Source organism: Lathyrus oleraceus, chromosome 4, assembly GCF_024323335.1.
Source record: "Lathyrus oleraceus cultivar Zhongwan6 chromosome 4, CAAS_Psat_ZW6_1.0, whole genome shotgun sequence".
Lineage (NCBI taxonomy): Eukaryota > Viridiplantae > Streptophyta > Magnoliopsida > Fabales > Fabaceae > Lathyrus > Lathyrus oleraceus.
The window spans coordinates 371,276,036-371,288,925 of NC_066582.1; the positions used below are offsets into that span (position 1 = coordinate 371,276,036).

The 12,890-nt window shown below is 36.2% G+C and overlaps 1 protein-coding gene across 1 annotated transcript; it reads right to left on the bottom strand.

Annotated features, from left to right (window-relative positions):
- Positions 1 to 220: 220 nt before the first annotated feature.
- LOC127135552 (U11/U12 small nuclear ribonucleoprotein 31 kDa protein) lies at positions 221 to 1,320 on the bottom strand. The gene has a single exon (XM_051062217.1). The coding sequence runs from the start codon at positions 1,235 to 1,237 to the stop codon at positions 404 to 406; it is 834 nt and encodes a 277-aa protein (XP_050918174.1). The 5' UTR covers positions 1,238 to 1,320; the 3' UTR covers positions 221 to 403.
- Between the last annotated feature and the right edge of the window lie 11,570 nt (positions 1,321 to 12,890).

Sequence of the window (12,890 nt, forward strand, 5' to 3'; positions counted from 1 at the left end):
AATAACGAACAGGCTTTTCCTTTCTGTTTTACAGGTAAACCGAATGCTAAATTAAGCCGATAAATAAGAGACTCGTCTGTCATCATTCATTAACTATGAAAATATGGAATACACAAAAATGCTCATCACCAATTCACCACCACTATCACTAATTACTACCACAATAACTAATAACTAACATGTGCTTGTGATCAAAACCATAAACACATCCAACCAAGCCAACAACATATAAACAATTTCATCAATTACACCATATCTTGATAAAAACAAAAAATTGCCATTTAGATCTATGAAACACTGGCACATATATAGACACGACACACAGGACTAGTTGAATAATGCGGTAATGCGGAATACCAAACACACACCTTCAATCTGAAGTGTCAATGCTACATAGTCATGATCAATCATCATCATCATGATCACTCTCATCACTGAAATACCCAGCTTTCTTCCCTTTCTTCTTCGTCTTGTTGTTGTCCAAACCCTCATCATCATTTCTGTTTCTCCCCAGCAACCTTTCACCCGCTTCATCATCCACAACAGAAGCCCAATTATCGTCAAACTGCTCCGCAGCAATCTGACCACCCTCCTCCTCCTCCTCATCACCTTCCTCCTCCCCATCCCTATCCCTCAGCCCACTAAATCCCCGTCGCGGCTTCTTAGGCTGAGGCCGCGGCCTCGGCCCCAACTGATTCTTAGGACACTCATACGACAAATGACCATGCCCCCCACACTCATAACACAAAGCAGTCTCAGTATTGTACACGCGCTTCCGAATAAACTCCGGAGCACGTCCATTATCAGCAGCAATAGAAGCAGTTAGAGTCCTTCCATTGAGAATCTTCTTATTCATCTCCGCCACGGCGCGTTGGGCGTCATTACGAGAAACGAATTGGACAAACGCGACACCGCGGCTTAGGCGCGTGTGACGGTCTTTGAGAACGGTTACACGCGCGATGCGGCCGAAAGTAGAGAAGAGCGTATGGAGATCGGAGTTTGTTAGGGAGTAATCTAGATTAGAAACGTATAGCGTCGATTTTGATGGTGCTAAGGGTTCACCTGTTCCTCCTATTGATGATCCTTTGTTGTTCGGTTTTGATTGGGGTTGATTACTGGATGTGGTGCCGGTGGTGGTGTTGGGGGTTGAGGACGAAGCGCAGTAGCGGTAGTAGAAAACGTCGTCGTCTTCATCGTTGTCGCTGTGTTTTCGTTTGTGTTTCTTCTTGCTTGACATTTTTTTCGGTTCAGGTTTTTTGTTTCCGGCAACGGCGTTCGGTTTCCGGCGACGGAATTAGTTCTCCGATGCTTCTTTAATCTATAGAGGAAATCTGAGAGTGGAGAGATTCTATAATGCGTTTGAGAAACCCTAGAGAAGTGAAGCGAAACTCCAAGCGGATCTGGACATGGATCCGGATATTTTGGATTGGTTTTATATATGGTTTTATCCATTCTTATTTTTTTATAAGCAGTACTATCCATATGTAAATGGACAACTTGCTCACCGCCAGAGTACTTGTAAAGATAGCATAAAACTAAAAATTATTATGTTTTAATATTTTTTTATTTAATTGGTCAGCCACCCATCTGCATATATAAATTTTAATAATTTTTTGTTAGTATGATGCTAGATTTTTTAAGACAAAAATTTCTAGTTCGTTAGATATACAATTTTATTATATTATTTTAGATTATATTTTAATATCTTAAGATAAATAGAGTTATTGAAATTTAGCAAAAATAGAATAGAGTGAAATAGAAATTTTATTACTTTATTATTTGAATAATTAGCGATAAAAACAAAGTAAGTTTTTGATTCTGCTCATATAAAAGAGAAACAATACTGATGGAAAGTGATGAAAATTTTCATTCTGCTCATATTAAAGGGAACAATACTCGTAGAAAGTGATCAATACTAGTAGAAAGTGATGTAATTTTTTATTCCTCATATCTAAGGGAAACAATGCTAATGAAAAGTGATGAAATGAAATAAAATAGAATAATAAAATTTTATTATACTGGATCTGATTTTAATTAACTCAAACAATGTAATCTTATTCTATTTCATCTCATATCACTTCATATCATCTCATTGCATCAATTTAAGCAAAACCTTAGTCTAATAACTTCAGTTTCACAACATTTAAAAACTCTTATGTAGAATTTGTCCAGAATTGAAGAGGACTCATCTCTTACTAGAAACTCAACAATTAATTTGTTTTCAAAAGTAATGCTTTATTTATACGCTTAGATTATGTTTGGACATCTTAAAATGAAGATATAAGAATAAAAATGAACATAGTGAATCAACAAAATTAGAAGTACATACGATTAAAATGCATCAAAATCGATGACATCTTTTTAAATTTATTGAACTTTTCGCATTAGACTTTTTTCTATTGTATTATTTTTCAACATCATTTAATTTATAGAACTCATGCATCCTATCCAAAAAAGCAAAGTTCCCACTCAGATGTTTCTTCCTTAAGACGTTCTCTCCATTCTACGAATGTTGGTGGTAGAGGACACCCTCGTTTCAAATAAGCTTGTATAAAATGCATCTTAGTAGCAATCTTTCTAATCAAGACAACCAGGCCATTTAAATTATTTGGAGGGCAACTTAGCAGAGGGAAAACGATTTACGAAAAACTATGTCTTGTAAACTAAACTAAAACTCAGTCATATACATTTGATATAAGATGACTCATTTCAAAAAAATTCATCCACTTTATTGTCGTTGTGTGGACACCAATTTTACTATGAATCAAAGGATTTTAAATAGCTTGTATTTATGCATTAGTCAAATAGAGTCGCATGTAATTGTCGCACCTCAAAAAAAGATGATAATGCGATCCCTCGCGATAGGACGGGGAAAATATCGAGAAAACCTTTAGAAATAAGAATAATGGTCGTCGCAAACATATTCGGGTTCGGGAGTCTATTAGGCAAGGGGAAGGTATTAGCACCCCTCACGTCCGTTGTACTCAACGGGAACCTTTTAGGCTGATTTTGCTATTTGACTGTTAATTGACTCTTTATCTGCTTGCTTCGAGTAATTAGAATTGATGATAGATGTGGATGAAGACCTCAGGATGGGGGAAATGGGAGGTTTTTTATTAGTGTGCTCGCGAAGATACAGCAATCTCCTGCCTACGTATCCTTATGGTGCAATAAGAAAATAAGAGCATTCGTAGTTCGGGCTACTACGAATATTGGTTGTGTTTTGTTTTGATGAACAACTGTGTAGGTCGGCGTTCTAACGGCTAAACACTGGCTTGTCTACTCTCGGTGGAGGCTCTAGCACTGGTTTGTTGTGCGCATTAGAAGGATTGACAGTGTTCTTTTTGAAAGGGTTTTGGTCACGCGGGGGTGACGAGTTGAATTGACGTGTTTGGATTTGATTGGTTTCGATCGCTCGAGGGCGAGAAGTTAGGTTTGATTTGTTGATGATTTGAGGAACGACGAAAGATTGAGCAATATGGTGTACACCAATCGTTCAATTCTTTCGAGGAATAATAAGGCGTGCGCCTTCTATTCCCTTTTCGTTCGAATTGTTTTGAAAGTTTGTTTGTGGATGTTGAATACGCACGGTAGTGAGGCGTACGCCTCCTACTTGCTTATTTAAAGAATAACGAGCCGTACGCCACCTATTCCCTTATCCAAGTTTATTTAACGTGTTTTAGTCGGAAGTCGATAATTTGTGCAATATGGCGTACGCCAATTATCCAAATAATCGAGAGACGGTGAGGCGTACGCCTCCCATCTTTTATCACCCGAGGTTTAAATTGTAAAAAGATATGTTTAGATATTGTATTCGATTTATGAAGATAGCTTGAATTTTGGGTTGGTAGGTTTGGATTTGTCGATGATTTGAGCAAGGTGGCGTACGCCAATTATTCAAATAATCAAGGAGTGGTGAGGCGTACGCCTCCCATTCTCTATTGAAGTTGTATAGTTTATTTTGTAAAATTGGGTTTGATATAAGAGGTGATTTGAGTTTATTCGATTGTGTTTTAAGTTTGATGACAAAAACTCGAGCAATGTGGCGTACGCCAATTATTCGAATAATCGAAAGATAGTGACGCGTACGCCTCCTATCCTCTTTATTATCATAAATTTAGAATTAAATGTTTTAGAATTTGTAGTTGATTTGGAAAATGATTTGAATATGATGGTTGAAGTTTAGAAATAATTTGAATTTAGAACCTATGTTTGATTTGAAAAATTGATTTGAAATTGTATGATTATTAGGGTTTTAATTGAATGACGAAAATCCGAGCAATATGGCGTACGCTAATTATTCGAATAATCGAGAGATAATGAAGCGGATGCTCACTATTCTCCTTTTCATTCAAAGATTAATTATTAAAAATAAAACTTTTAGAATTTTTAATTAATTGGTGGAGTGATTTTAATTTTATGGAGTTTTAGGGTTTTAAATGAATGACGAAAATCCGAGCAATATGGCATACGCCAATTGTTCGAATAGTCGAGAGATAGTGAAGCAGAGGCTATTTCGTATAGTCGAATAGTCGAGAGATAGAATTAATATACTTTTGGGAAAGACTATTTCGTATTGGACCAACGTCAAACTTATTTATTAAAAAATAAAGTAAATTATTTGTTGACGTTAACCATTAATCCACCATTTAACTAATTATAATATTATAACAAGATAAAAAGAAGAGTTGAAAATAGTAATCGAAACCGAACTAATAAATATTTCTAATATTAGTGTTATCTTAATTTTAATTAAAACAATCAAGAATAGCTCATAAACCAAGTAGACCAAATTGGAATGTTTGGGAAATAAATAAAAAGTTAGGCCCTAAACATTGGATCAAAGAAGGCCCAAGGGACTTAAAGTAGTGTTATTTTCGGAATGGGCCACAAGGCCCGAAATCCTCTCCTACTCAGCCAAGTGGTACCGCCAAGAAGAGAAAAGGTTGGCCTCGGTTTACCTACCGCCACGCGCATCATTGTTCATTGATAACATCATAAATATTTTGGTAACATAATCTGACAGCACCCAAGTATTTATCATCAATAACATTAATTTACTCTTAATAATATTTTAAAAGAAGAAACAATCACCCCTTAAAGCAAAGAAATAAATCAAAATAATTTTGTCTCTCTCTCTTAAAACGACTCTTCATTCTTTCTGGAAAATATCCTCTCCCTATTAAATCGTGTGCATGGTCCCAATCCAAAACTGCAGAGAGAGAAATTTTTTTTGAAAGGAAACCGATGAACACCCTTCGTTGTTCATCCTCAAACAAACCAGGACTCGAACATGAAGTTCAAAACTTCCAACGTGACAAACGACCACAATCCCTTCAAACCTCCAAATCCTCGACGGGATCTAGAAAACAGTAGCGAATCGGAACCTCAAAGGAAAACCTAATCTTAGCTTCTAACCCGTTTTCTATATCACAATCAACAGCAGAAATTAACGAGTCAAAATACAAGGTCAAAGCACTTTAAAGCAAAATAAAAGGGAAAGATTCCGCCGGAGCATCGTAGCCCCGACGACGGCCATGATTACCTTCGGTGAGTATGTATGACGTTGTCCCTCTTCTTTTGCTTGTTGTTTCAAGTTTCTTCCTTTTCTTTCTATCCTTCTGTATCCACTCCTTGTTTTCTGTCTGATTCTGACTTTCTCCTCTAATTGATTGTCATTTCCTTTTGCACGCGATTGAAGGGGTCAAGCTCTTCAAACCCTGATTTTCAGTGTGAAAATCAGAGTTGAAATACAGAGTTTTAGCGGAGCTTTTCGGTGTAAGGTTCGTTTGGGATTTCAGCAGAGTGACGGTATTTTTCTTCTCTCCTTTTTCAATCGATTAGCTTTCCTTTTTATAGAGTGAAATGAGCTCCCCAAAATCGTGTGTGGATCGTTGGCAGAAGGTGCAAAAAGGAATCATTCTGTTAGCATCAAATCTTTCTTTAGATTTTGGTGGGGACCAATGTAAATGTGGTAGGAAACGGATTTGATTGTGGTCCCAAAAAATCTCCAAATGCGTGGCCGTCTTCACTGAATCTCCCATCTAGTTTTTACTGCGGGGAAACCTTCAACAATTGAGGTAAGGAAATTGGTATTTACTAGCATATATTTTAACCTTAATTGATGACTTCTCAACTTCGATTCACAACACTTCTTCCGTTTTTGCTGATGTGAGGACTTAATACATTTAGGTATGAATTGCTGCTCAAGTATTTTCGAATCCTGTGAATCTTTGCCTTTGGTTTATCATAACAATTGTGTGCTTACAAGTCTTATGACCATTAAATTGATGCCATGTTTGATACTTGGTTTGGTATTTGGTAGGTGATCTGAATGATATTCAGGATGCTTGATGATACTTGTATGGATGTTACCCTTGTTGATGGCTGAGCTTGGATTGCTTGTCTGCTGTGTTTTACATGGTGGTAGTCATGATTGCTCCTGTGATTCTATTACCATGAGGTTAGTCATATGCTGAAAACCTGTTAACTTGGAATGTGATGTTGTTAGCTATTGTGTTAGAAGTTTGAATGAAATTTTGCTATGGTAATGATTATTTTTGTTTTGGATACTTTGCTTGTGCGTGAGCTGATTTGTGGGTTGCTATGCTTGGTGATGCAGTAATGGTTTGTGCAGTTTTTAGATCGTATATTTGATCAAGGTTAGATGGTTTGGTAACAGGTTTCTTCTTGTCATGGTTCAGCATCTGTCATGGTTCTCTGATAATAGGTTCTATTGTAACTGGTTTTTTTTGAAGCATACCCTGGCACTGTTTTGGTTTGGAGCATTATGGCATTTAAACCAATCCCGTCTTTAATTGATGATTCATAATGCAATGGTCCTACCGCTATAGCTTAACCTTATGTCCCAAAAAGGTGAATCTTTAAATGTATCCTCATTTCCAAGTGTAGGCTAAGAGATACTCTCAACTGTGTTTAGCATGTTAGTTTTCTCGATTGTTTAACATCTCTGCTACCGACCAAATCCCTATCCAGTTATTAACATCAACATTCTGGAACTGAATCATCTGTCTTGGAGTTGTTAACCATCCTGCCATTAAAGGACAATCATGTTGCCAAGGTCTGCAACATGGCCTGCTCTGGGAGGAATACTCTGAACTTGCGTCTGTATCCGTTTTTTGTTTTTTGGGTGTGACGACTTGTTTTTGCTGTTTTGCCGTTCAGCAGCTTGTGACAGTTTTTCTTCTTTTGATCATAATCTCTTTGGGAAAATCCTTACTCATTGTTTCTTGGAATCCTGCAGGTTTCACTCATGATACCAAGTTTACTGCTTCTGGAAGTGTTTTGGTGAAGAGAGTGCATGGAGTTGTCGTGGTCAACTGTCATGATGTTTTAAGCTTATATACTTTTTTATTGTAATGTCCTCAAGTCTTTAGATCATAGGCCATGGCTGTGTGTAAATCATGAGGTCTACCAATATAACTGTAAACTATGCCCCTTACAAAATTTATTCTCAGAAGGATCGTGCCCATATGGAAAAAGAATGGTTTTGTACATCTAAATTTGTATTTTTTGATCAAAAGTAACATTATTATGAAGTCCATAGAAAACTGTTTCATTTTCTTTCTTATAGGAATTAAAAGACATTGAATCTAAATCCTCAGGAAATTTTCTCAAGTCAGGACCAGGAAATGCAAATCCTAGGCCATCCGTTAAATAGCTCTTTAGACGTGGCCCGAGATGAGTAGAAAAAAATGCTCATTTAATAAGAATGCTCGCCATGAGACGTGATGGACCATAATAATGCACCAATCTTGTAGGTCAGCCAAAAGGACTTGTTGATATGAATCAATTTGTACTTATGAACCAAATGATGCTTTTTATAATCTTGAATTAATGAGACGTGAGCCTTCGAGGCAACCTATGCATGGAGTAGATGATGTCATTGACTACAATGACATGTACCATGCTCAATGAATGAATAACAATAATATGCATCTTAATCCAGTGATCCACTTAATAAACAAAAGCTTCTTTGTGATTGTTCTATTCAGTTGATTATAGTGGATTAAATCTGTGTGTATAAGGTGAAATCACTTTGGAGGGTGGACTATAGTAGCTTTGAGTTTCAAGCGAACGATAATAAAATACTTGTGTTTTTATCTCTTTGTTATTAACTTTTAAGTGGTGTTCTTGAGTTGGTAAAAAACTTTTGTTTTATAAAACTCAATTCAAACCCCCTTTCTTATGTTTTTCACACCTTCGGGGTTTGTTTTAATTCTGACGGGGCTACCACTAGAAGATTGCTTACTAAGTGTGGGGGTGTTTTTCGTGACAGTCAAGAAAGATAACTTTGTGGCTTTCATAAGACTATTGGTGATTGCAATAGTCTTGCTACAGAATTCTGGGGTGTCCTTATGGGTTTGGAGCTTGCTTGGAAGAGAGATTTCAAGAACCTTATTGTTCAAGATGGCAAAAAGACAGTAGAAGATGCTCTCCAAGGGTCGCCTTTGAAGTCTAAACAAGGTTTGACTTTGGCTAGGCATATTCTTCTTCTCCTTCAGCATTTTAAAGAAGTGCATTCATTCACATTTTTAGAAAAACTATTAAGTGTGCTGATTTTTTAACCAAACTAGATTTGTCCAGTTTTGATGGTTGTATCTGATTCGATGATAATTTTTTTAGTAACGGTTCAAATGTCTATGAGACATGCTGCCTAATGTCTCCTCATTTTAGACCTTTGATCCTCCCATTTTACTAATAAATAAATATATATTTGATTAAACAAACTTAAAAAATTATTATTTTTATTATATGAGTTAAATAGTTTAAGTTTCAAATTCTGAAACGTCGCCAAAAAAAACTATTTACTTACATTCTGAATTTAAAAGAATATACATTTCAAATTCTGAGTTGTCACCAAAAAAAATTCCATCAATGAAAGCCCTAATCGTCACCAAAAATATATATTATATTTTATATTTCAAAGAATTTAAATTTCAAATTCTGAATTTATTACCATCAATTACATCTAAAATTATTAGATTACTTTTCACAATATAAATTCATAATTTAAAAAACAAATACTTTTAAAATTACTGACTTAAAATTATATCTAAAATTATTAAATTACTTTTCACAATATAAATTCACAATATTTATCTTCTATTTTGCTAAAATTATATTTTTTTACTCTCCAATTTTTAAAACTAATATTTTGGTTCACTATTGAACAACGCTGCATTATTTTTAGTTTTCAAAACTTTACTTTCATTAGAGAGGTACTTCATTTCAAAATTATTTTTCCAAACAAAATTTATCTCAAAATAAACATCATTTTACTTTTTCAATATCAATTTCTTTCAGAATGCCATTAAATAATTAAAACTTCTTTCAAGTCGTTATTCTCCTATACATTTATGACAATTTATAAAAACCTTAACCTATTCTTATTTTAGGATGGAATGAGTAAGCAATCAATAGACATTTATGAACTAATAAAATATATCATTGTTTTTATAATTAATTTTATTTTTTATTTTATTTGTATTAAAATATTACAAATATATTAAAACAAACTTTTAGAATTTTTTTTCAAAATAACCATTATTTTCAAAAATAATTCCAAAATAACCAATTATTCAAAAATATTACCAAAATAATCAGGTTTGATAGAGGATGCGTCAGATGAATTGACGTACCCCCAATGCATGAAGAGGAGGCGCCAATAGCATTGACGCATGCATTAGACTCCTCGTGAGGAGGCGCCAATGCTAGTGGCGCCTACATTGGGCCTCATGAGGAGGCGCCAATGTTAGTGGCGCCTATGTATGTTTGATTGGTTTATGCGCCAATTCATCTGGCGCATACACCCCCTGCTATTTTTTTTTAATTATTAATATTTAATTTTTATTATTTAATAAAAAAGAAATAGTAATGAAAAAAAGATTCATTGATGATGTAATAATTGTTTACATTGGACTGACAATAAACTAATGACCCGTCCGATTATAACGTCCCCCTGTTCCACATCCCGGTGCGTTAGTTTATCTCCTAGGTCTTCCACGATTTTCTTGAGGTGTTTGGGGTCTTTGTGTGCAGACCTGATCAAGCGATGGTTGGTTGGAAGGTCCAATGGAATTTCCAGTTGTATTTGATAGATGTGTCATCATTTACTCCCAATATCCGGAGGGGCTCTGCCCAACGGCGCTTCCGTAATGGAGTTCGGTGCCCATGTCATCGTAGTTAGGGCGTTGTGGTTGAGTGAATTGGGGATGATATAGTTGCCCAGATTTGGTCATTGAGTCGTTTTGGAAACAAAGCAATGGTTTCTGGGGCGACTATAGTTAAACAATGGTTGGGTGTTATTGATGGGGGGATACGATGAAGTGACCCATATGAATCATTTGGGCTATAGACAGTTGTGGTTGCGGGGTAGGATTCTTGGTTTTGTGTTTGAGTGAGAGGTATGAATGGATTGCGACGTTGGATGGTTGGTTGTTGGGTGGTTGGCATGAACGGGTTGCGATGTTGGGTGTTTGGTTGTTGTGTGTATGTGGTTGGTTGATGTTGTATGGTTGGTTGTTGGGTTGGGGTGGGTTCACATTGGTGTTGGGTGGTGAATTGTTGTGGGGCATACGATGACGAAGCATGTTGGCGTGGATCCATCAAATACCGCGGCTCAGATACAAATTGTTGAGTTGTTACCGATCTAAACCATGCCATATATTTTGTTGAGTCGGTCTTGCACCATGGATATCTGGTTCGTTCAATATGTGTTGTCTTTGATTCCTCTATGGACGACACATGTCTTTTGCAAAGTCTCTCCAATCAGAATAATCCCATTGTGCATCAACCCTTTTTTGATGTCAATTCCCCAAACACGTGGGAGATTCTGGAATCTGTTGTAGCATTCAGAACTGCAGTTTGACCCGGTCACTCTGGTGCATTTCCACCATAGTGAATCGGATAACCGGTGTCTTCGTTATCCAAACTGCAGCATCGTCATGGTTCACATCATGATCCAGACCCAGATATGGCCTCCAGACAAACTGTAAAACAATACGAAACGATTAGATGGAAAATAATTTGAGAAGTATTTTTAAATTAAAATATAGTTGGGTAGGATTATTACATCGTCATGTCCAATGTGGTCCAATAGATTTCGATAGACTACAATAGCGTGTTTCAGACACCTGTTGTAGTTCATTCCCCTTACTGACCACCTAAGATAAAAAAGAAGTGAAAAATATTATTTACTATTAATTATAATATAAAATATAATTAACTAAATGGTGAATGGTAAAGTGTTAGACTTACTTGGTTGCAAACGGGAACACGAATGGGCGCTCATTTATCGGGGCGAGCGACGACATTCTTGACCAACCCCAAGCTTGAAGCAAATACGCACATGAAAAAAAATATAGGTATTCTTTTTTGTAGTTCTATACATTGCACTATATAGATGGGCCAATACAGCTGAACCCTAACTATAAGTGTTTACCTTATTAATGTTGCGTAATAAAGGTAAATACATTATATTTACAAAATTACCTGTACTTTCTGGAAACAAAAAATTATCAAATAAAATCATAATATAACACCAAGCTTTTATTATTTTCTCATACTCGGTTGAATCGTCGGGAATTACTATACTGGCATAATATTGTTTAAGGTATTTTAAACTTATACCTTGCCCCCTTGCTTGACCGGACGTGTCTCCCTCAGTTTCGTCGTCTAGCAAATGGGCACCCAATAATTCATTGCAGATATTGTTGTCTTGGTTAACTCGATCATTCACTGCCTTTCCATCTATACGGAGACCCAACAACATGTACACGTCCTCAAGTGTGACGGTACACTCACCAATCGGAAGGTGAAATGTGTGGGTCTCGGGTCTCCACCTCTCCAACAAAGTTAGAATGAACTTGTAGTCCACCGAGTACGACACAATGTTGAGTAGATTTCCAAATCCACATCCTCTAATATATGTTTCTATTAAAGGATCGTGGGGTACATATTCATGTACACGACATCTAAACCGCTTCAGATCCTAATAATAAAAAAGTAAGAAAATGCAATTTGAAGAAGAAATACATAATCAACAAGCACAACTCTATAAGAAGTAAGAAAAACATAGATAACAAAGGTATAAGACTAAAAATAGAAAAAGTAAAAAGAGAGAGATGACATACAAATGCCGATATATTCTCGAGCGTGCCTCTATGTTCATCGCCCATAGTCAACAAAGACATGATTTGATTTTGCAAAGCTTGAGTGTGTAGCACCTCAAATTTGCACCTACCTTTTGTACATACATTCTCATATTAGGTCATAGCATTAACATGGTCCACTGCATAACATTGCATTGTCCCTTTTGCCCAAGTGAAAGCCATTCTGAAGAATTAGGTCAAACTGGTCAGGAGATCAGTCAGTCAAGCAAGCCAGTGAAATTTCCATTGAGACAAGGCCCTAGGGTTGGTTCAACATGTTCACATGACCTAGGGGTCCTTTTTAAGTGATTTGGTCAAGGTTTGATTGCTCAGAAGTCATCAGTCAGTGTGCAGTCTACAAGAAACCCTAGAAAGTCAACTGTTGGTCAACTGTGCATTTAATTAGTGATTGGATGGTGGGAATTGGTTTGAGAGATCTCATTCATGTCCATATAAGCCTCATATAACATGTCAAGCATCCACATTGAAGAATTTGAAGTTAAACAAGAAATTTCCAAAAATAGAAAGTTGACCTATAATTGAAATTTGCCAAAAATGGAAAGTCTTGATCCTCAAAATTACAACATCATACAAGATTCAAATGAATTTTTGCCCAACATGAAAGTTGAAGATCTTGTTCTCCCATTTCCAAAAAGTCCAAGAACACCCAATTCCCATGTATGGTTGGCAAGTTATGATCAAAGTGGCATATCTTCC